Source organism: Accipiter gentilis, chromosome 8, assembly GCF_929443795.1.
Source record: "Accipiter gentilis chromosome 8, bAccGen1.1, whole genome shotgun sequence".
Taxonomy (NCBI): Eukaryota; Metazoa; Chordata; class Aves; order Accipitriformes; family Accipitridae; genus Astur; species Astur gentilis.
In genome coordinates, this window is record NC_064887.1 from 27,811,887 (window position 1) to 27,838,227 (window position 26,341).

Here is a 26,341-nt window from a genome sequence, read left to right on the forward strand (position 1 = left end):
ACACCAACATATAAAATCAGAAAAAGAGTATATACAGTGCACCTGCCACATCAACTAGACTGTGTTTGACCTCGCCCACATATAAATTGTGACTGGACACAATATGGGCAGCTTATCACAGGGCTTATAGGAAATTAACATTTTTCTAGCAATTAGTCTTCTGAAATAAATAGAAGATACAAAATGATACCCAGGATCTGCACACCCCACTGTTTTTAACTGGCAAAAACTATCCCCAAGTTATTAGAAACAGTTAGACTCTGTCTCAGTGTTCCCAAAATATTAGCTTGATAGCTGTTAGTCTGAGACTAGGAAAGAAACCATAAGACAAAACTGCACTAGCTCTTACATACACAATTAAAAATGGAGAGGTAAAATCATCAGCTTGGCACCACAGGTAAAAAGTAATAACCGAGTAAACTTAGCATTGCCCAAGTAGACATGGGTAAATTCCAGCTAGTTGTAGTTATTCTTTGCTATACCTAACTGAGGTTCCATCCAGTTTAGCTCATACATATTTTCTGGTGCTACTTTATGATAGCAATACAGCAGGTGTGGTTTCATGCAGAGCAACTGCTTCTTCAAGACATCTCAAACAGCATTTGTACTCTGAGAGACAGTCTTTGTTCAATTCTGACTATGACTCAGATGCTGAGACATAACAGGGGCAACAAAAAAATCAACACTGGAATATTTTCCAGTATAAGGGGTACTTAATCATCATCTGAGCAATTAAACTAACTTTTAAGATCATTGTAGATTATGCAGGGGGAAAAAACCAAACAAAGAAACAAAAACCAACAAAAAAAACCAACCACCCAAAACCCCAACCATATCCTAAGGGGTTGTTTTCTTCTGCCTAAAAGTTAAGTGACATTAAACATTTCTAAGGCTCTCTATTACTTACACAATAGACAGAGCTCTCAGGCATTTATGCGTGTTATATATGTCATTACACTGAATGACAGTGACTTACATGTCAGCAATAGGTGTATGCATACAAGCAAACCAAGACTCTTGGGAACAACATTCTACAAATTAGTGACAGGTGACTATCAAAAGGTTCCTAAATTTCAAGTCAGTTCATGATCTGTAAATGATTATTAAATGCCTTATCTGTAAAAAAGAACTATATCTATAGGGTTTTCTATATAGGGTTATATCACAATACAGCAAGTTCTTACTGATTAAGAGCTGATCAGAAATATTATAAATACAATGCTGCAGGAGTATTTTTGCATTTTCACTTTTAGTTAGTTGAAACTCAAAATGTGTAACATAATTCAAAATAATACAAATTTAGCAAAGCACCTGTTTTTATGATGTGCTTAAGGTTGGGGCTTTTTAACTTAAGCAGATAATGAGAAGTTAAGAAAATTTTAAGTAACTGTTTTGGATTTGTTTTGTTTTCTATATTGTTTTGTCATTCAGCATTTTTGTTTTAGTCACTTTCCCTCTTTTTATACCTCTGTTCGCAGTCCCTCCCCTTCTCTTACCTTCATTCCCCTTCCACTGCTATGTGTATAATTAATATCTGCCATCTTTAAAAATCTTTGTTGTCTTATGCAAAGCTTCTTGAGAAAACACCTAGTGCTTATATCTGATTTTTGTCTTATATGAGTGCCTTTGATCCTGCTTTTATCTTTTTGTTTCAGTCAGTCTCCCAGAATGAGACTCAAGTCACATTAAAATCCTTACCATGTTTTTTAAAGCTATTATTTAATAGTTTGGAAAAAGTAAGACTGTTAAAAAACTTTTAGCAAGACTTCTGTAGAGCTTTGACTGAAAGAGGTAGTTTTTAATTTTTAGAGTAATGTCAATATATTTCAAATAATTAATTTTCTAAATCTATTTAGGCAAAACATTTTCTCAGTTCAGAAGGCCAAATAATAAAATCAAGAGATTCTAGTTCAGTGTTTTCAAACAATCAAAATACGCAGAAGGCCTGTAATTTCATTTAGGTGAAGACAATTTATTGTGAAATTACATTTTGAACATAGCTAATCACATTCCTATAGAATCTAACAGAGTAAGGGGAAAATGTCCATATGCTAGTCCAGTCAGGCTGCTGTTTCAAAGGTAATATTACTCTTGTATCTGAAGCATAAATCAAAAGTGTTTGAACACAAATGATAGCTACAGGTCTAAAAGGTAATACAGTTTAGTACCAAATTCTAATATATTTTGTCACAGACCTACATAGTATACATACAGGCATCTATCTATTTGAAAACTGATAAATTCCAAATACTCTTTTTCCAAGCATTTATACATAGAAACTGGATTATTTAACAAGGAACCATCGAACTGATGTCATCAACTCCAAGTGAAGATTTTCATATCTGGAGACAGCATAATAAAAGACTAAGAGGCCTTCTCCTCCAAAGTATGCTCACCTTGTCTATGGACTTCTCAACATCAGATGTGTAAGAGATTCCTTTGGCCCATGACTGGTTCAGAAGTAAAGATATGCTGATCACCTAGCTAGCAAGTCAACAGAACAGTAAAATGTAAGATCTTTTCTCGGAGGGCAGTGCTAATGTAGGCCTGTCCTCTGTACCACCACTAATACTTTTTTCCCCAAAGCCAGTATAAAATTAATTTCTTTGACATGTCTATCCTTCTCTTAAATTTGGATGAAATTAGCCAACATCTAATTTCAAAAAAATAATGGGAAGCTGAAGGAGGGAGCAAACACACAATGTGTTTGCTTTTTTTCCCCTGTAGGAAACAGGATCAAAACAAACAGGCTAGCCAACCTAAAGACTTTCCAACATAGTTCATCTCTTGTCAGTCTGTTACTGTTGAAGCAGTTCTCCAAAAAGCATCACCTTTTTTTTTTTTCTGGACAAGTATTTAACGTTTTGTTGAACTTAAGCCTCATACCTTAGCAACAGATGTCCTATACATATTCCTTGGCAGATGGAAACAGCATCTTCACAACTAATGATTCAAGGTTTTATCTTAACTCCTGTCAGAAGTTTGTCTGGAGCCATTGTATGCTTTCTCTGTGATTTCTAGCATCCAGATATTAAATTAAAACAGTAGATGCCCACAGCAAATAGTTATTTGGAAAGTTACTGAAGTCCTAAAATAATTCACATACAGAATTTGTAAGCCATTATAGATTTATAAGCTTTTATCATTCTCTTCCTGGTTAATCTCGTGGTTCTGCCCTATCAGATATTTTCCTTCTTTTTCATACTATGCCTAACTGCATTAAAGTATGAAATGTTGATGCACAAAAACTGACAATAATAATTTGAACAGTTTTGACCATTTCTATAAGGCAAACTTCCACTGCAATGGATTTGTATGCAAAATATTCAGTGCTATGGCCCTAGACAGTGCCAATAACCTATAATTTGATTGTAAGCATCTCAGCACAGCTGAGTGACAGCTATAATGGAATCAAATTGAAAGCTGACAGCGGTCCAAACTGTTGGTTTTCTTGGCTGAATGAATTAGTCAAAACTAATGTTTATAAGTCTGTCTGTGAAAAGACTTTAAGACTTCCTAGTCTACAGGTAATTGTTTTTATTTCTTCAAATTATTCTTCTAATGTTACATTAATATTCTGAGCTGTGGTTTTACATTGGCATTTATTTTGTAACAAGCTCAAACATGAGAAAGCAAATGTTTGGCTTTAACCACAAATAAAAGAAAAATAGAAGTTATGTGAATAAAGCTTTCCTTTCTCTCCAGTCTTCTTTAATCAGTTAAGAAACTAATACACTTGTAGAAAGACAGCAACACCGATTTGTGCATTGTATTACCTAAATCCCGTCAAATATATCATAATAGTTTGTTCTTGACTTTTACAGAAGATCCGCCTGAACTCACACTCCATATTAACTGCAGAAATAAATTAGCTGGGGGGAAAAAAAAACCACATTATATCCTGTATTGCAGGAGGTAAGTTCTCAAAGGACAGGTATAGAAGGGAAGCCTCCACAATATGAAACACAGGATGGAAACATAGTGTGATTCCTTCATGACTGTGCCAGTTTTACTGGAGGATGGCAAGAGAGTAGAGGCCCTATTATAAGAGCCTGGCAGTAACATCAGGTTTTCTTTGGATTCAGGCTGAAGACTTCAATTATAACTAGCACATTCAGCAAGGTATTAAAAAAGAGGATGCCAGAAACCTTGCCACTGAGCCTTTGAATGTGTCTATCACCTAGGCTTTAAAGGTAAATTCTAGAATGCTCCCATTCCTGATGTGTGGTTCATCACGTGTGGGTTGGCTTGGTTTTTTTCTCCTCTTGGGACTAACAGATTTGAAATTCTGTACTTCTATTTACAAAACATTTAATAAACAATTAGCAATGCTTCCTTAACAGCGTGGGGAATATGAAGTCATCAGAAATTACATTCTAGGGCTGCAAAGCAAAGTAACACCAGAAGCAGAGTTAGCCCTTGTAAAATTTTCAGACTACTAGCCTAAGTGCTTGTTTATTACACCATTCTATCTGACCTACTTAGCCACTGTGACTTACAGTACTCTTTCTGCTGTGAGAAATGCTTTTCACCTCCACTGTGACTTACAGTTCTTTTTCTGCTGTGAAAAATATTTTCCATGTCCACAGGCACCCTCTTGGTCATTTGGCTGGAACGTTTCAAATATCCGTTCAGGTCAGATCAAAGATCTGCTTCACAGATCAGCTATGAAGCTCTAGGACATCTACCTTTATAAATTCTCCAGCTAGTTTCAGCATGGAGCTTAACTGTCTTGCAAAAGGGTCACATGCAACACTGCAGCCAGGATTCAATGACCTTTCCACTCCCACATTCCTCTTGTAAACAAATATGTCACTGAAAATTTGTCATCATCTATGTTATTAATTACTGATCTTTAAATACTCACTTTGAAAAATTTTGATCAGACTTCAGCTGTTTAACGTAACTTCAGGAACACCATACACTCTGGCTTGGGTATCTTCTCCAGGAAATTAGAATATAAGTCATTTCCAACAGGTTTGGAGCTCAACAAAGGATCACACTAAAAGTACTAGCCAAGAGCAGTACCTAATTCTAGGCTTAGCTCTAGATATTAACCAGTAAAAAACAGTATTTAATGCATGCACATTCTACATGTGCACAGATGCACATCACCAGCTCTGTACAACATCCCAAGGGCCTTAACTGTAGTAAGATACATTCACAAGGCATCACCGTTGATTTCAAAACCTTGCTGAAGGTTATACACATCCCTTTGAGAAGTTCTAGGCTTTTCTCCATTACAAAAGTGTAAGGTGTACAACAGTCCCATGTTACACTGACTCTACCAAACTGGCAAATATTTTAATAAGACAATAAATAAAGCATCAGAATAAAAAAATAATAATGATAAAATAAAACCTCACAGTATTTGTATTCATTGACAGCAGTGTTCACAAAAAGATGGCTGAAGAAATTCTCCTGCTGTTTATTTAAATGGCCTGTACATCTGCTAGAGCCAACCTAAGCATTAGATAGTCTGCTAGATAAGGAGAGATGTGAATCAGTGAGCAAATTACTTGAGCCACTGCACTGCCAAATTGGAACCAAGAGTGACCAAGTGGGAAAATACATTATAGTTGCAAATTTCTTCTGCATCCATACTTAACATAAAGAATCTCCAAGATGCAAGTGACTCCCAACACAAAGGTGAAGGCTGTTCATGACAAAAATGGTTGTCTCTACCAAAAACAAAACTACCCCCCCCCCAAACCCAAAACCCTATTTCTTTTTTGTGATACTGAGAGGAAGTTCCAAAACAAAGCAATATTATATCATTATCTGAACTATAGTAGTGGTTAGGATCCTACCATGGTTCTAAGTGATATAACGCACTACAGTATTATCCCACTTTTTGAATTGGTGAACTCCAACCTCAGTGTGCTTATCTTTTAGCATTGGTTGAAATACAGGGAAAAATGATATGCATTTCAAAGCATATTTAAATGAATTACTTAGCTTTTTCTTTTTTTTTTTTACAGTAGTAACTTCCATTTTATACATGTTTTACTCGGACTTTGTAGAGTACTTTTTGGTTTTGTTTTGTTAGGGCTAAAAATGTCACTTAATGGATTTTTTAAAGGTGTACACACATGCACAACCACAAACTTACAAAATCGGTTTATACCCTGTTCATCAGGACTTCATCATCATTGTCCATATACTTCTTCATGAATATTGCAAGAAGCAACCATGCCTGAAAACAAGAATAAGAAGGTCATTTGGGGATCATATTTTCTCCTGCAACATCAATCTTCTATTTCCATACTACAGCAAAAAATTTATAAAGAGCAAGCGAACACTAAGTGGGTGTGGAATTCAAAATGTCATATAAGTAAAATGAACTCTTCAGTAAACTATTCGCCTGCCAACTTTCTTGTCTAACATGTTAAATTGGATTTAAGGAACATGTAGCTCTTTACAGATATTTAATGTTTAGAATGGGGATCTTATAGTCTATTACCTTACACAGTTCCTCCTACATTTTGAGAGAGACCCTTATAGCAGTAGACTTGTATTTATCAGCAGGCTCCTTAATCTTCTGGAGAAAGCCAGTTGTCAATATAAAGACAAAGCAAGCTAAACATAAGTAGAACTTAGTATGAGACAGGCATGACTTTATACAAGTGTAGAAGAGTCTACGACTAATATAAATCAAGATCAAAACAAAAAAACCTTTTTGTCTGAAACCAGAAAATAATTTTAAAATGGAGAAAAAAAAGATAATCAAAACTTTTTATGTTTAAAGAAAAGAAAGTATTGTGAAGTTTATGTGGACTAGTTTTTCATAAGGTTGCACAAACAACATAGAACTAAGTGTGTCTAAGGGTTGGAAAAAAATATTTAAATGAAGACCCTATTTTTCCAAAGACCTACAAACACATTTCATTTGATACATAATGAATGCCACTGCTTCACACTGATGGAAATACAGACAGACAACATTCCTACCAACTTCAGTGGATTTTATCCACATTTGTAACTATGCATATAAATCTCTCCAGGAACCTAGGCTGCTGCAGAAAGTGCTTAAATTGCAATGAACAATTTTTTCAGCAAATTACTAAGCAAAATTAGCATTTTCCTATATTGCCAGTTATCTGTAACTAGATAATAAGATCTACTCACTGGGAAATTTTCACAGTTTTCTGAACAAATTTTAGCTGTAAGATTTCTTGTGAGTTATGCAATACTTTGTATTACTTAGTAATATACACTAATAAATTAATAGTAGCCTGTGTGATTGTTTTTTCAAATCACATGATAATGATCCTTTTTTGATAGATGATGCAATATTTCATTAACATTTCTTAAATAAATGTAAGATAATGATACCAATTTCTCTTCATATTTACACAAATAACATCAATAGGCCTTAAAATTCAGTTTCTACAAACTCACACAAACAAAAGAAATGCTGCTTGAATAGTTAGAACAGAATAAAAAGATAAAATTGGACATTGAAAATAATGGCAAATTCCATTCTTACAATATGTTTATCTCTAGGTAAAGTGCAAATTTTCAATATTCAGCAACAATCAAAAGTCTATCACATTTTTCATCCATATTCACCTTAACAGCTATGACCAAAATTCAGCATAGCTGAAAAATTCAGATAGCATTCTACATTTTGCCTCCAGCACCCCGTTATTCCTGCTTCTGCAAATCTGATAAGAACACTACAATGGAAAACACCATCCTTGCAATCTCCTGTGTAGATTGGAAAAATCATGGTTTTTTCTACCTGGCACGGCAATTTGTCTTACATCGTTATCATATGCCTTCATTGCTTATATTCATGGGTTTGATAATATGGCATCTACACCACACTTGATCTGCTATTATACAAAAAAATGGCCAAATTTAAAGGACATGAGTATTGCTATTGACAAGTCACACATAAACATTTGTTTCGTCATGTTTTGGGGCTTTTTTGGTTTGGGTTCGTTTGGGGTTTTTTTTGCATGACCTTTCATGACCTAATCCCCAAGCCCTGATCCTGGTACCATTCAGATATGCATGTGTGGAAATGTTAAATCTGTGCTTTAATGTTTTAAACACCAGGGTCCTGAACTGCACTCTGCTGGTTTGATATGTTTTCCTTCTTCTGACACAGCTGTATTCTAGGAAGAAAGCAATATAATTCCACAATTAATTCTTACCTGCTGTGACAGTGCCCCCTCAGGGTAAAGATGATTTTTTACATTAACACACTGTGATTGACCTTAAAGACACTGACAAATTAATTATTTTGCTAGTCAATATGGCACGGCAGCTTAAAGGTTTGAGCAGATACCCAGCCAGTTAACATGCATGCTGCCATCTGCTGAATATGACAGCAAGGGATTTGTACTACTCACTCTGAAAGAAAAGCTGTGTAGAGCTTTCCAAGAAATATGTTATCAAACCCCTCATTCATAGCTTATTTCAGAAGTCAAATAAAGACTGTTCAGGTTCCGTACGAGAATTGTTAGTATCTCACATTTCTTTGATCCACAGGTTTAAAATGAAAAAGGAGACTATCTCAGAATTCATTAAAGCTTTGGTTTTGAGCTCACTGCTTAACAGTTGGAACTAGGGTATATTCAAAAAGATCATGAGGTTTATGTGAACACTCATGCAGTGCAGATGTGGGCAAGGGAGTTCATAGTTCATGTAACAAACTTTCAAGACTCAGTGTTACCCTGATTTAAAGAGCTCTCCTCTGGCTTGAGATAAAAAAGTGGCAATAATGTATAAACCAAAGTTCCTGAAAAAAAACGGTCAGGGGCCAGCACAGAGGAGTACCTTTTTTTTTTAAATTAATTATGAGAAAGCTTCATACCATTTGTACATAGACTACAACTATCTTCTGAAAAAAAGCAGAGGCATACTAAAACTCCATATATTTTTTTTCTTCTTTGCATCAAATTAGAAAACTGAGTAATTTGTACACTACTGTTCCTGTAAATAAAAATATACATCAAATGAGTCTAAAACTATATATATATACATAAAAAATATATATACACACACATAAAACCATATAATATACATCATATTGGTCCAAAAATATATACTGATAGGAAACACACCACCTATTTTTTCTCAGATATGTTGAAGGATAAGATAGGTGGCTCCAAGTCCCACACACACAGCAGAAGAGGCAAGCCAGTTCACCACTGTTCACATTGATACAGGATCATAGGATAATTCAGGCTGGAAGAGACCTCAGGAGGTCTCCAGTCCACACTGCTGCTCAAAGCAGGGTCAGCTGTGGAGTCAGAGTTGGTTACTCAGAGTTTCATTCAATCTGGTCTAGAAAACCTCCAAGGATACAGACTGTACTACCTTGCTGGGCAACCCCTTCTGCTGCTTGATTGTCCTAATGGTTAAAAGGGGTTTCCTTATGTCTTGAAACATGTGGTATTTATAGCTTTTATGCTTCCTGAATATCAGATATTGTAGATGTGATTCACTTTTCAGATACACTAGTTGTAAGTGAGGGGTAGCTGTCCAAAAATGACTGGAATATAAACCAAAGTATGAGGGAAAAACAAGACCTTTTGCTTCAAAGCATAGTTTTATTACAATTATTTATTATGGATGATTTAATCCACTTACTCCCTCTAGAATTTACAAATGGGCTGATATCCTACAGAAAACTGAAGAAAATCTTTATAAATTTTCCTCTCTAAAGAAGAGATACTGTGTTTACTTTGACCAAGTATCGTAGCCAAAGCTATGAATGAGTGGAATTGGAAGGAATGGAATCATTTTACCTGCCCCTCTGTTGCTGCTGTGCAACAGGATAGGAGTAAAAATCAAAACAAAACTAGAGCCAACTCTCTAGCCAACTAGAGCATTTGGGGTAACACTGCGCAAATGGACTATGATAAAAAAGGGGTATCATGTCCCACATGGAAGTTATAGTCTCCTGAATTTGATATTGCATTGAGAAAATAGAAAACGAGTGACACTGTACATTGTGGAATGCAGAATTTGCTGAGCTGTTAAGCCTACCCAGCGCAACTCTTAGTGAGCTTTGAGACTTGGTTGGAGCTAGTTTGGAGGTCTCTTCACTCGTGACAATTAGTGTATAACCTGGATAATCTCCTTACAGATTAAGAAGAGCAGATACCATTTGATAATTGCCAACAGACACAACAACTTGCTTTTTAGAAAGACTTAGTTTAGAATCTGACAAATGTTGTACGAAGTAAACCAATATACCTTTTTTAAATATTTCTCTTCCTAACATTTGCCTTTTAAAAAGCTGTCACCCTACTTAAACTGATCTCAGGAAGAACACTGACACATAACTTTCACAGCCACAATCCCACATCAGTATTCAAAATCTAATCCTACAGAAGCACCAGGGGAATACCAGCAAGCATCAGCTTAGATGATTACTTTTTTTCAGACTAGTTATATTCTAGCGTCCAGCTGGAATTAAAATATCAAATATGTGTCTATGTCCTGGTTTCTGGTGGGATGGAGTTAACTTTCTTCGCAGTAGCTGGTATAGTGCTATGTTGTGAGTTCAGTATGAGACGAATGTTGATAACACACTGATGTTTTCAGTTGTTGCTAAGTAGTGTTTAGACTAAGACAAGGATTTTTCAGCTTCTCATTCCCAGCCAGTGAGAAAGCTGGAGGGGCAGAAGTTGGGAGGGGACACAGCCAGGACAGCAGTCCCAAACTGGCCAACGGGGTATTCCATACCATGTGATGCCATGTCTAGTATATAAACTGAGGGGAGTTGGCCTGGGTGGGATAGCTGCTTGGGAACTAACTGGACATCGGTCGGTGGGTGGCGAGTAATTGTATTGTGCATCACTTGTTTTGCATATTCCAATCCTTTTATTATTATTATTGTCATTTTATTATTGTTATTATTATCATTATTAGCTTCTTCCTTTCTGTTCTGTTAACCTGTTCTTATCTCAACCCACAATTTTTACCGTTTTTTCCGATTCTCTCCCTGATCCCACTGGGGGGGGGGGGGGGGGGGGGCGGCGGGGAGAGGGTGAGTGAGCAGCTGTGTACTGCCTAGTTGCTGGCTGGGGTTAAACCACAACAGTCAACTAACAAAAATTATCATAACAGTGCCTGAGTTTATGTCATCAGCTATAAAAAGCATCCTTCTTGGCTATATGGGACAGAACCACGAATATTGCAATAATACCACAAATAGCACCATACTACTAGGTTCTTTTAAAAACTGAAACTGATTAAAAATCAAAGCAATGAACTACTGCATTACAGAAAACACCCACCTCTCAATCTCATTTGTCCTTGTGGCAAGTTCTTACGCAAACTTTTCTTTCTCCATTCCAGCAGAAATTTCTGCACAGAAGACAGACATACTAGATACACTGACTCTTCATTTGGGGAAAAATATCATGTATGAAGGCAACACTCACAACCTTAAAATAGAACAGAACATAAAATCCATCAGAATGTTCGCATCATAATTTATAATCATGACCTAATCTTTCTTCTAAGTACTTGTGCCCTTAAGTGATTATGACAAAGACTGGTATTGCAATTGAACTTTTAGTAGTAATTCCTTATTATTTTTACTATTTTGAGAGCTGGTCCTGTAGGATGCTGAGCCCAGGAACTCCCCAGCGATCAATTGCTGAGGATACTCAGGTCCTTTCAATTCCCACAAACATCATGTTGCTACACAGTGTTATTGCAAGCAGCCTCTTTACTATGACACTCTGGTCAATAAATATCTACGTATATGCAATGAGACACAAACTAGTTTTGCTTGCATACAGAGAATTAGAGAATTTAGAGAATTAAAATTACTATCAAAATAAATTCATAAATGTGTCATCATACAGCATACTGCTCTGTCTTTGTTATTTTGCAGCATGTATTTGCCAAGTACCTTATGTCCCAAATTAGAAGAAATATTTAATATTAAAACATTCTAGACATTCCTAAGACTTAGCTGGGGAATTAATTTTCTGATCATCAGCTACTTAGCTCAACTTTAACTGTGATTTGACAGGCTGCAAATTATCTATTTTAAAAGGTAATATTCAATTTTAAATTATGCCAACTGAATATTTTACTGTTTAAAAATTATATTATTCCTGTTCATTATTTTCACAATCTGTCAGCCAAACCAAATTTCTATTAAACAACTGACTAGATTTTACTATCTGCACTAGAATTGTGAAATAAAACATTTCAAAATTAGTTCTCCAAGTTTCATTTGTTCTATGTGATCATGCAATTTTAAGAACATCAGAGAGTTCATCAAGAATACATTTACTGTCTTTGTGATCTTTTAAAAGAGAATCTTAATCCTTACACTTTATGACATTTAAAATTATAAAGTCACACATAACCAATAATACACTCTAAGGCCACTCTGATGGGATACACTGTATTGTACTTGTCCATATTGGAATGGGAAAACATCAGAAAGCTTGTGAGCAGAGTTCCATGATGTTCTAGGAAAGATAAGCATTTTTGGTAGATAAGCATTCTTCATAATATGCTCTCACTTTCATGAAGAATGACATTCTTACATTTCAAACTGATGAAATCTTTAATTACATGTTTTCATGTCTATTTATACAGTAATTCAAATTTAAATATAACTGATTTGTAAATCTGAAAATACTGTAACCATATGGTGCTCTAAAGTAAAGATAACGTTAACTCCTAGAAAGCCAGAAAGAGAATTTATTTTACTAATTAGTTTTTGATGCATAAAGTCCTGAATAAAAAACCCATAAATGATACCTGAAAGAAAAACAAAGCTAACTTAATCACTTTATAGAAATATTTATAAATAGATATTCATATTCACTTTAAAACAACTTACATTTCCACAGAGTTAAGCTTTTGTTGGATTTCATACGAACTCTATAAACACCTGGGAATACTTTACTAGGGCGGTTTCTTCACCAATTAAAATTAAGGTCAAACTTCAACAAAAGTAAATTCTAAATATGGATCAGTTTTAGATGAAGAGCTGGAGATCTGAAAGAGGTGCTTAACTCACTAGTTCTCAATTAAACCTGTCCACTTCATCCAGTACCTAAATATTTCTGTACATCTGTCATGGGCTACTTTGCTTACTTCATAGAAGCCAATAACAATTATGCTGATTCACAGCTACTTGCATTTACAGTACACTTCACACTGGCACTAAGAGTAAGCTTATTGGGAAATAACATTAGTATTGCAGTTCTTCAGAAACTTGAATTTTAACTATTTTCCGTGCACTCTTATAGATATATACACAAAGGAAGGTAATTTTCACAGAAAAGTTCCTAAAAAACCTCTGAGTAACAAAATTTATTTTAAAAGGTTAACTTTAAGAGAGCAGGGAGTAGGAAAAATATCAACTGCTAGATTTATTTTTAATAATTATTTAGTCACCTTTCAATTTTGATAATGTACAGAAAAATAAAATACATTTTCAGGTATTAGTAGGATTTCAGAAAATACTCAGTGTTGACGTAATTGTACAATTCTATTTAGTAAAGTAATCATCACTAGGACAGTTACACTGAAAAAACATGCTTCTAAAACCTCATTTCAATATTGCAACTAACTAATATAGCAATGTGGATTAGGAAGTGAGGTTGTAATATTGACAGATTCCAAAAAAGATGACTCTCCTTACGAGACTAATAACCATAAAGTATATTTCAATCAGATAGCAAAATCTATCCAAATATAAGCATATTTAATAATTTACAGCAGTCCTGAATTTTGTCCCATATCTGAAATATTTCTGTACTTTATTTAACATCTATGTATTCTTCACTGGATAAATTAAATAAATCAGTATTTTACCGATTTTTCTCTTCACTTGATTTAACAACACTTCAAGCAGTCTGTTTCTCTCACGTTCCTTAGAAATGTAATCAAATATAACATCTATCATAAAAGTTTATCTTCTGTATCATTGATAGTTTAATTTTGTTTTTATCTTTTTTTCTCTTCATTCTCATTGAAATATCAAAATCTCTTCCATAATGAAAGACACATTTATGCTCTCCAAGGACATTTCAGCTCTATTAAAGTCAACAAGGGTCAGTATTCAACCCCTCTTCCCAATTCCCTAAACTTTTCATCCTTATAATAAATATGGAAAATGCCTAAAATTCCAAATCTGGACCACCTTCCTAACTTGGTGGAAAATTCAACACCCATGAAATATTCAGTGTACATATAAAACTGATTTCATGAAAAATTTCCATGTCTAGAAAAAATATTTTATAGCACTGCAGTTAAAAATACAGTTTTCAGGTGTGACCTGCTATAAATAAAGAGTGTCCTTCTACAGATGCATGTATATGTTGTCTTTTATCATAACTCCCATCAGTACTTTCGAGCTGTCAAACTCAGATTGCAGAACTTGGAACTTATGTATATATAATTCAGTACCTACATCCAATTTATCAACTTCAGTTTCCAGTGTACCCAAGTGAACAAGTATCTGTCTTATTCCAACTGCTAGCAATATGTCTTGCAATACGGTATGCAAAAGAAGTTGTTATAACTTTAGCCACACACTGAGAATATCCTTCACTATCTAGACAAACTGTACCTAGCATGTCTCCATTTTGCTAATACTCTGTCACTGATGCCTGCAAGAAAGCTTTTGATATCTCTTTTCTTCTCCCTCATGACTGAGTATTTTACCCTGACTGCAGCCATCTCCATGCAAAGAATTCAAGAAGAAATGTAATTCATGTAGAATTTCATAGGCTTTAAGGATGATTAAAAGCTTTGTTAGAAATCCTCAGAATCAGGTATTCCATTGCCACTTTGGGGCATACAGCAGAAGTAAAAGCTTCTCATATGGACTTGGATTTTGTTTAATTTTGCAGATACATTTTAAAAAAACCCAATTATTTCAGGTACTAATTGCTAGTGATTCTCACCACTCTTCAGACAGTCTTTTCTGAAAAGAAGACGACTTGTCAGGTTGCTAGAGGGTAGAAGAGTAGGTCTATTACATATTTTCTTTTTCTTCTTAATGTTAAAATCAAGTTAAATGAATTGTGTCACTTTATGCCATCCTTCTGAAACACATTTTGGTACCTTTTCATATATCAAAAAAATTATTAGTTTGTAACACATAAAAGTATCGGAGGAGTTCAGGATATCTGAAGTCTCACTTTTTTCAGGGGCCTGGAGAACCATTTGTTTTATTTTTAACTTGTAGTCTTCAGTATTTTACTGACTTCAAAGACAGATATTCCAAGCAACATCAGGAAGTGGACAAACATACCACACCACTGAAGCTCTTCAAAAAGTTTGCATTCTATGATTGATTTAATAATTCAAATATTTTGCCAATTTTGTCTATGATCAACTGAAAAAAAGGAAGGGGAGAAAAGTGTGGGGAAAATAAAGGTAGGGAAAATAAGAGAACTAGTCACTGAGGTACACTAGAAAAGATCTAAATCCCTTCATACCTGCCTTTGTGACTTTACAATCTTTCTTTTTCCATAAGAAATTGTTTCTTTTGAAAACACCATTCACTTTGTCCTTTGGAGAACCTCAGACTTTCCATGCTTTGGTACTGTTACTTTACTTATTATTGAATCCATATTAATATATGCAGCTGTCCCTTTTTACATTTTTTTATCATTATTTCATAGAAAATAGACCTTTTACATCTTTTCTACAGAAAAAAGAAATAACTAAACTAGTCTCCTTTCTGTATCTTTTATATTTTCTTTGTAGAAGGAAATTCAGTAGAGTCTGTTTCTGAGGGGATTCTCTTTCCATTGTAGACCCTGGACTGTCAATGGAAGCTCATTCACAAATTCTATAATTTCCTTTTCTTGTCATAAGGAACTATACTTTGTAGATCTACTTTCCATGGAAATGAAAGACTGTATCTTTGTAAAAGATACTGCTAAGCAAAAGGGGGCTTCTCTAAGTCATCTTACCATAAAACATAAATTTTGATTCACTCACAAAAGAAAAATTTAATCCTAGAAGAAATGCAAAACTCAAAAATATAATAAACCACTGTAGGGAAAATTAGCACTTTTGATCTGGGAATATTATGCAAGAATATGCAATCTTTTCAGATAGCATATGGGCAGAACAGTTTCTGCTCCATTTGTCTTTCAGCGGTGGTCTTAATTCTTGAAGACAAAAGGCACCAATCTTGTAGACTTAGAGAGAGCAAGTTAGAAGACCACGCCCAGACCATACTCATCCTAATAGACACTCAACCAAAACACCCTCCCAAGCTTGGATTTTTGCTTTATTTTTTATACAGAAGTTTTCCTTCTTTAAGGATACTTTTATGCTATTTTTGTCTTTGTTAAGATTACATGGCACCTAAACATCCACAACAGCTTTGGCCTTTCTGTGCTAGCTGCTGAAAAAGTACACGATGTAGACCCCAGAGGATCTAATCAAGACAAAAAGAAATGCCAACGGTAAAGCTAATACATTTTTACCACGTAAAGCTGAAAAACCGATCTAGGACAATCTTAGTCATAATCTTACAACTAAGGTTACCCTGACCATAGATCATGAGCTTGAGTCTTGTAAGGGAAAATAACTGAAACATTGACATACGCTGCCCATGCTAACAGGATGGTGCTGTTGTAAGCGTGATTTACATTTGGGCCATATTCAGCTGCGCCAAATGTGCAACCCTGAGGAGGCCAAACCACATCCCTGCCCGTACCTCCTCATCTGTAGCTGTGGAAGAGTGACCATGAGCTGCTGCGTAGGCAGACAGGAGCCCACCCAGCACCTTGGCTAGCAAACCAGCGTTGCCCGACTTACAAACATGCTGGTTGAAGTAGAGAAAAGGGAACTCCTGACCGCATGCTGCAGCATGTCCTTGGGAGGGATCCCAAAGGACTCCAACCAATGACCTCCACCAACCTTCACCTACAGGCCTCCCCACCACAGCTCATCAGCCAACGCAAGGAGACACGACAGTCCCTCACCGGCCCACGGTCCAGCTGGAAAGCAGAGTGGTAGCTTTCCCCTGAGGCGGGCTAGGCAAGCCCTGACCTGACTCTCCAGGTGGGGGAGTGAAAGGGCGGGATCCCCCAGACGAAACTCCTCTCCCCGCCGCGGCACCCGCAGCTGCCCACAACAGCCCGCCCGTGCCCCTTGCCCAGTGCCACGGTGCCAGGGGTGCTCCTTTCAGGAGAGCCGCACCTACCCGCCCGCAGCCAGCGGGAGAGCCGTGCCTGGCTGCACGCTGCCCTCCGCGGAGAAAAGAGCCTCCCCCAGCCGCCGCTGGGGGGGGGGAAGAACGCAAAGTTTGAGCGAAGGGCCACGGAGAGCCGCGCCGTGAGGCGGGCCGCGGCGCGCCTTGGCGGCCGGGGTCGCGCCTCTCCTCAGCCCCGCGGCTGCTGGCGCCCCTCGGCAGCGCGGCCCAGCCCAGCCCAGCGCAGCCCAGCCCAGCCCGCCACCGCCTCCCCGGCCGCTCCCCGCTAACGGTTCGCGGCTCCCTCACGGCGGCGGTGATGTCACATCCGCCGCCCGCGCCCCGCGCCCGTCCAGCCGCGCTCGCGCCGCCGTCTCCCGGGCCCAAACTTTTGCGGTGGGCTGGCCGGGGGCGGAGGGGAGGGGCGGGGGTGGGACGGGGCAGCGGAGCCGCTCCGGCAGCACGGGCAGCGCCGTCCTCGCTCGCCCTCCCCGCGCCGAGGCTGCCCGCGGAATGAGCGTCCCCCGGGCGGCTGCCGCTGCCGCCTCCAGTCGGGCTCCGGCGGGCGGGCAGAGAGCGCGGCTGCCGGCGCGGTCGCTGCAGCGGGAGCGGAGTGAATGACCGAGAGGAGCGGCGCGGAGAGGCAGCCCCGGGATCAGGATGCGGGCGCCCGCCAACATCCTCAACCTCCTGCTGCTGGCCTTGCTGGCCGGCCTCGACCCGACCAAGGTAGGAGCCGGCCGGGCGCCGCGCCGCGCCGTGCCCCGACCGGGCCCGGGCGCCCCCGCGGACGGCGGCTTCGCCGGGCTGCGCGGCGGCGGTGCGAGGCGGGCGCTGCCGGCCCGTATGCGGCAGCGGGCGGCGACGCGGCTCTGCCGGGCGGCTGGATGGCTGCGGGGAGAGGCGGGTGCGCGTCCTTGGGCGGCCGGGCGGCCGGGCGGGGGGAGTTCGTGGCGGAAACGGCTGTCCCCGGTCCCGGGATTGCCGGCTTCCCGGCGCGAGGCGGGGACGCGCCGGTGCCAGCCGTCAGAGGGGCTGCGGGCGCGGGCACGGCGCAGCGGGGCCCGCGGCACCGGCGCGCAGAGCGCGCGCACCCTACGTCCCCCGCAGCCCCGACCTCCCCGCGACCCCCCGGCACCGCCCCAGGCAAAAGTTGGATGGGCTGCACCGGGGGGGGGGGGGGGGCAGTCGGGACGGCGGGGGCAGGGCAGGGCGGCGCGGGGCTCATCCCCCGCTGGAGGCCGGCAGCTGTCCAGCCGGAAGGAGCAGCGACTTCTCCGACTCAAGGCAAAGAGGTCTGGACGGTGCTCGGTGGCTGCACCGGGTCTGGAGAAGCAGCTAGGCGCTGGAAGCAGGGATCGACAGCCTCCGACGGGGAATACAGTTGTTTCGAGTGGAACCGGAGGCGTCACGTGAAGACACTGGTGCCGGTACTAGAGGCGCGCTCCGGGCTGCTGCAGAGTTTCGTTATCTTCAAGTGTGTTCAGGTCACCAAAAGATCACGTCTGATACCAGAATAATGATAAAAGTAAACAACGTGGTTTAGCCGCGCAACCTGCCGTGACAAGGTGGTTTTAGATTAAATCATTAAAAAAATCAGAACTGCGCTAGACCGCTTAAGAGCAGTAATGACAGAAAGCCCCTAGGCCTGCAGACGTCTGTAGTGCTGCACCTTACAGATGTAGAACTTGTCTCATTTGTCTTTTTGTGACATGCAGTCTTGTAACTGTGAGCATCATAAAAAAGTAACGAGAGAGAAAACGTCCTTACAGTATTGCAGTCCCTTACCAGCGGCAGTCCGAACCGTGTTGCCACAATTTATATGGTATGTTGCTGAACGTCATTTTAGTGATACCATTTAGGTACCAGACAACCCTATGAGGCAATGTTCAGTTCTTCAGGCAGATCTTTTCCTTTAAAATGAAAGCATTAATCACGTAAATTAATCATATACAAAAATGTACTGGATTTCCAACAATATGGGAGGCATGTTCCTCTAAAAATATAAAGACAGAACTTAAAAAGCAATTCAGTGGAAATCTGATTTACAGCTGCAGTATTCTGACCACTTCGTAATCCGTAAGATACAGTGACAACTTAAAAAAGCGGGAGGTGATATAGGATTAATAACATTAGCTAAATAATTAATTATATCAATGTTATTAAATAGGACCTATTTGAAAGTATCAGCTAGTGCTGTGTCTGTAAAGAGACTCATCAGTCAATGCACGGGAGCTCCACATCTATGTGAATAGCAGCACAGGGCCACATTATAAATACAGGTTTCCACACACTCGTTTTCTTTATTTTTCTATCTTCTGTCAGGCTTAGCGAGATCTATTAATGTTAAGAGACTTAAAGAGACTGCGTAAAGGCAGAAAAAACAAAATTTGTATCACTGTCTAGCCACAGAAGAGTAAAACCATTAACGAAGCAAACAAGCTTCAGCTGGCAGAATTATTCTTTTAGTTCAGATGTCAGAGATATGCTCCAAAATAACAGGGGGAAGAAATGGTCCGTCCTACTTGCCCATCACCATCCAGCACTGAAAAGTAGGATGAGCCACTGGAATGAAATGGCATGAATTAACTTTTGAAACTTTGCTTCTAGCCCTTTTTCTGTGGCACACTGTGCAGAGGGCATAAAAATGGCCTTTTATTCATCACTGCGTGTGACATTTTCAAGGATATTAAAATGTTCATTGCAGGCTCTTTTAACTTTGTGAAGGGCTCATGAGCCAGAAAGCTCAAAAGTCCTTAAGATTATATAAAAATAAGAGCCCTTAATCAAAGTCTGGTGTTTATCAGAGCTAAACTGGGTTTTCAGAAATAAAAACATGACATCAAGTGGTTACTCAGATCCTTGCTTAAAATGCCACACCACATTAAGCATTAAAAAGATACCACGCAGCAGATAACCATTTAGTTTTGTTGACGACAAACAATAGATTTCATATTTCTGTGAAAAATAATGAATGTAAAAATGTTTACAGGATTTTTTAGCAAATAAGTACAATTTGTGATTGAAATCTCTGTTTAGAAGTAGTGCTCAGTTATTTATCTTGCCTTATGCTAAACTGAAACGGAATAATAATTTTCTGCCCTGCAGGTTGGGAAGCAAATATATCATATGAAATTAATTGTAGGAAACAAGGGGATGCCAAATTCTTTCTTTTCCAGAGAGAATTGAGCAATATGCTCATGACTAGATGACAACTTTTTACATGCCCTTGACACTCAAAAAGTATTCAGCTTATGAAAATAAATCACATCAGACATTTCAAAGTATACACAATACATTCCTATTCATGTCCTACATAATTAATATTCAATTTATAAGTTATTTTACTGATCAACTACTTTAAAATAATACCTGGGGAAAAAAGCTTTGATTTAGTATCAGGCCATCACTGACTCAAAACTGCTGTCCACAGGCACTCATACTATGATAGGGCTTTTATGCTAAACTCACTAGGTTATTTACCGATAAGAAACTGTTTCAGTGTCGCCATCTTATGGTAAAATATGTAACAAAATATGTATATATATATATATATAGTTTATTTTCACATCTCACATTAAGATTTTATTTCAACCATAGTAATTCATTGCATGCTTTTGTATTTGGGGGGGGGGGGGGGGTGTGTGTGTGTTTGTTTTGTTTTTCCTGCTAAACACAATATAGAATATTGACCAGCTCTGGAAATTCTTTAACAAGTAGGAGACAGCTCACTACTGATTAACTTTAAACACTCTTAGTGCTAATTAGAGAATATCAATTTTAAGAGATTTCTTAAATGTTATATCTGTTGATTTGTTTCTAATTATTCTCTGTATTTACATAGGAAAAAACCCAAGAAAATATAATTATTCATGATAATATATTTCAGTAAAGTCTTATTTCCAGCAGGGTGGGTAGATATCCAGCAGGAAGCCAGCTATTGGGGAAGGACTTGGAATATAAAATCTTTCCTTTCTCCTACACTTAAGTGCAGTATCTTAAAAGAAAGAACTATTAAACATTAGGAAATATTCTAAGAGTTACTGCTAGATGGCATCTCTGTGCTGCTTTTCTACAAGCCTGGAGTTTTCTTTAATGACCTTCAATAGTATGTAAAGTGGACTTCTTTTATAAGGGTTGCTTTTGCTGGTCATCATTTGATAATCACAGTAGCATAACCAAGTAAGCCTTTTACAAGTGATGTAATGCTGCTCCATATAGACATCAAGCTCAGCAGGTTTCAAAGTCTAGATGGCTTTTTTTAAGTTTCATTTTGAAAATTTAAATAGATCTGGAAAATATGTTCTTTTTTCAATGCAGTTAATGAAATTCATGCCTTTAACTTTTATAATGGCTGTATGTCCTACATCTGTTTGGTTTCAGTTATTTGAATTTCACAAAAAAATGATTCAGAAGCAGACTGTCAAGTACAATCCCAAACAGAAGCTAAGTATAGTATCATTAAGGACAGTCACAGAAAGCAACTGTTATCTGTATTCATTGCTTGGGATAATAGGATGTTTGGGAATATTAACATTAAAAAATAAAAGCAAATTTGGAACTAGTCATCTATTTCTGAATAGTTAATTAAATTTTGCATTTTGATCTTCAGAATGGCTGTGTTTCTAGATTTCAAAAACCTAAAATTTTCACACATAAACAGACTACACAACTAGCCACTAAAATCTTTTTTTTCCCCAGATTTCAAGAGCTTGTAAGTAGGAAGAGTGTGCTGCTTTAATGCTGCTTCGAAATTAATTCATCCCTGTTGTGAGATTTTATAACAAGAATACTATGTACAAACAAGGGTTACCACAATACACTATTTTTGTTGGAAATATGACTCATAGTACAACAATACACTGCAAAATTAAATGGAAATCTCATTGGCTACTTGGAAACTGATTTACCCCATTTCCTGTAGTATTAGTAGTTAGTCAATATGAAAATCGTATATAATCATTTAGCCTGCGTGATTTAAGAATGCTCTAAATTCTTAATTGCTGAACATGGTCAGCTCTCGCTTGGTGTCTGCTTTCCCATTTCTGAGCAATGTGATTCAATAGCCCTTGAAGGACATCTTATTGCTGTCAATATATCGTGGGCCCTCTCCCAGGTGTCATTCCAGTTATGTTACTCTCACTCTAGTAACTTCACTCTATGGGTAAAGACCAAAGACTGTTGTTAACACTACTGGTTCTTCCTGCAATGGGCAATACAATGACTTCTAACCTTTCAGTCCTGGAAAAAAAGATGCTTCATAGATTTCCTATTCATTGGCACTCAATGACACACATCCACCATATGTTATATAAAATCACAGAAATAACATATATTAAGATATTATAAGAGACTATGCAAAAACACACGAGTGACATATGCATGACTGCTAACTCTTCTGGTGCTATCAGACATCACGTAGTCTTGAAGGGCTTTTTTAAACTGTTGATGGTATGTGAAGAGACCTTTTTTTCTCTAGCTAAAACCAGATTCCTCTGTTGTTCACTACTAATATGACTGCTACTTCTTTGCACACACATATAGACTGATTATATACATTACATATAATCTAAAAAAAAAAAATTATATATGTATATGTGTATACATATACTAAGTAATTCTTTTCTTGCAGGAAACAATTTCCCACTAGGTGCATATTGCCTTCAAATAACTGGGCTTCCACCTTTCTTCTATAATTGGTCCAGTCATAAGCCAATAAAGGAGTAACAATTCACAAAATATGCAAAGAAGAAAAAGCTGAAGCAGAGAAGGTGACTGTCAGGAACAGAAAATGCAGTATAACAGCTATTAAAAGAACATCCAGCTATAGCTCTAAAAGTGGTGTTTCTATTTGGCTACAGATTTAACACAGTTACAAATTTCAAGTTCAAATCCGTGAAGTTCATAAGGGGCCTATTAGGAAATGAACAGGGAGTCCTCAGAGAGGGTCCAGTCTATTTGGGGCACTGAAATCCCCCCTTTCAATACTGTAGTATGACAAAAATGCTTCAGGGCATCACTTAGACATTCTTACTGGATCTTCACTGAAAGCCAGGTAAAATTCAAAAGCCTTGTGTAAGTCTTTGAAGCAGTAGTCTGGGAGGAGTCCTCTCAAAGACCATCTTTCACAAGAAGAGCAATCTATCCTACTGCTTCACTCCACAAGGCAGTGGATTGCTCATCTAAGATAAAACCTAGAGAAAGTGAGGACTTTGTGTGCCTGGGTTTGAATACAGAATTTTTTTCATGAGGGAGCGTTCAGGAACAAGTGGAAAACTTCTCTTATTTATAGAAATGAACTGAATATTTCAGAAATTCTTGCATTTAAGCTTAAGTGGGATAAAAACAGAAAGAAAGAATATACCTCAGAACTCCAGACCAGATCTATTATTCCTGTTTTTAAACCAAGATGTATGACACAAGCACATGTTTCTTAAATGTTCCACCTAAGAACCTAGCTAGCAGAATTCTTAGTCCTCCAAGCCAGTAGAAAACTGAAATACAGTAGCAGTACATATTACTCTTAAAAATACTTTGAATGGTCTACAGAAAAACATTCAGGAGTTAAACGTATTTTTGTATTTCAAGAATTCTGAAAGAAGATCAAAGAGCTTAAATTATACTCATTTAATGTAAGGATACAGTGTGCACTACTTCCCACATGATCAGCTAATAAGTGTGCACTTGGTTCACCTGCAGAACAGAACAATTTACTGTTCACCTGATCTGACCTTATTTTTCAAAATGGAGTTCTTTCACACAAAAAACAAACAAACAAACAAAAAACCAGCACCAAATCTGTCCCCCTTCAGTATTTTTACTCACTATTTTTTTTCTAAGAGGAAATTTTCTTAATGCATTCACAGGGAGATCTCTTAAGAACTCTCAAAGTACACAGCATCAATCTTCATGTACTTCATCCTGGCATTAATGATGTTTTTTTGTTAAGTTTGCTAAAAAGAAAAAAACAGGCGGCACATGTCTTAACCATTCCTTTATTCAGTCAGCTGGGACATTATCCTAACACTGGAAAGAAATTCATTTTCTAGAGGGCACAATTCCTCTTACTTCAGTACTAAGTTATCTTTACCACCAATTCAGATAGTTCATTCTTTTGTTTATCATATTGGCACTGGAACATATTGAATATTAACCAGAAAGGACGGTGCATGTTATCCAAGTAAGAATATAAGTGAAACAGAAGTGTAAAGGTGGCTGTTTTGAGTGAAAGCTGCATAGAACTCTAAATTAGAAACGGGCAGAAAGTTGTAACTTTAACAATTCTGTCTATGGTGCATTATTATCTAGCTATCTGAAGGACACGCACCCACTACTGATGGCCACTTGATACCTTTCACTGTCTGAAATAAAGGAGTTACCCTTATTTCAAGATGCAAGAATCAAACATAAGTAGTTCAGTTAAGCGAGCATTTGTCTCTGTTCATGAATTTAAGATTCATATTACAGTGTTTGGGTGATGGTGAAGCAAAGACAATTCTGAGATTATTTCTTAATCTTGTGCACAGCATGGTGTCAAGAAATGTCTCTGAAAAAAAGGAAGACTGATCTTGGACATAACCTCTTACATCACGGCATTACTTCCAAGAATCAGTGACACTTCACTGTAAGCATGGACTGGACCTTCAGATTTTTTCACTAGTGACTCCAATCTTAAAGGCAACTGAACTTCTATCAGCAGCATAATTTATCAGAACACTTGAACCGATTTCAAAAACATTACTATTTTTATTGTCATTGTTTTATTCCTGTCGTTAAAGGTTTTTAAAGTCTAGACTTGGTTTTGTTTGGAATTGGAGAATTCATATTTCTGTCTGAAAGAGACACCAAGACACCAGAATGCAAAATAACAAGGCCCCCCCCCATATGGATTATTTTATTCCCATTCGTAAGACCATCTCACTGGGAACAGTACTGAAAGATGTTTTAATAAATAGGAAATAACCTACGTATCAAAAAAAGTTAGTACCATTTGTCTAGCTAGCTCTGTGTTGACTAAAACTAAATGATCTCTAGTCTTCTTTACTGGCCAGCTTCTAGAAATAGTCTACTAATAACTACCTTTTCTGACAATATGACTGATTCGTATTAATTAACTAAATACACCACAAAATGTGCATGCTTAGGGAAGGAAACACAGAGCACAAAATGTTGGTCATACAAGCAGTTAACGTTGAGGAAGTAACTGTATTAATGGATATGGAAGTATACCCAATAATTTGCTTACTTAAAGTTTCATGGTGGTATCACCGTCACACATTTTTTTCATACTATCCTGTGCCCTCTTCAACTTCATGACAGAGGTTTACTTATCAGAAAAGCAAAAGAAACAACTAACTAGGTATATTCTTCACAAGTCAGTAAACAATCATAAACTGGAACTTGAGTTATAGCCAAAAGTAGGTTGAATAGGAAATATGAGGCCTATGGATATGGAATTTCATAAACTCCTACCCAGCTGTTTCTGTATTATGTCTTTTCACAAGAAAGAAAAACATATTATGTAATTATTCACAAAATATGGACTCCTATTTATTTAAACATTTTTCTTGAAGAGAAATTAAAAGTAATTTTAATACTCTGACCCCTTCTGAGCCTTTCTCAGGCTTTTAAATCACTTAACTAACCTAAAGCAGCCCCAGATAACACAAATGTAATTTTTTCATCCTGCATTCCCCTCAAGAACAGTCATCTGTCTGCTGCACTGCCTTCTAACCAAACAAATCCTTGTAACTGTGAATGCAGCTTTAATATTTCTTTTTACTTATTTCACTGAAAAGCATGTATCAGTCAGCATAACAGCAGCTTAAGCAAATTCTGAAAGCAAGCAGCCCTCTTCACTCCTATGGTTTTGGGAAATAGTGTTTACATTCTCCTGAAGCTCTAAAGTAACCTATAGGGGGGAGCCAGAACAATTGGAAAAGACTTGCTCAGTTCAGAGGACTGCAGCTTCATGAACTCTCTTATTAAGTGCCAATCACAACACTGTGAATAATATTATTAAATTATTGGTGCATGTTATTAAAAAACAGAGTTTTATAGAGATTTTCATTGACCTCCTTTTTTAGAACCACTCCCTTAGGAAAATACTTTAAAATGTGTTTCAGTGTATCCTTTTCAAGGAGATAACTAAGCACTTAAATAATTTTCCATATATGAAATTGGACATGT

General features: G+C 37.8%; 1 protein-coding gene across 1 annotated transcript in view; it reads left to right on the forward strand.

Moving 5' to 3' along the window:
- Positions 1-17,456: 17,456 nt before the first annotated feature.
- The window catches only part of OLFM3 (olfactomedin 3), a 70,511-nt gene continuing 61,626 nt past the window's right edge, over positions 17,457-26,341 (forward strand). Inside the window, exon 1 of the mRNA XM_049807767.1 lies at positions 17,457-17,881. Coding sequence (XP_049663724.1) covers positions 17,813-17,881 — 69 coding nt within the window. The 5' untranslated portion in view covers positions 17,457-17,812. The remainder of the gene's footprint in view (positions 17,882-26,341) is intronic.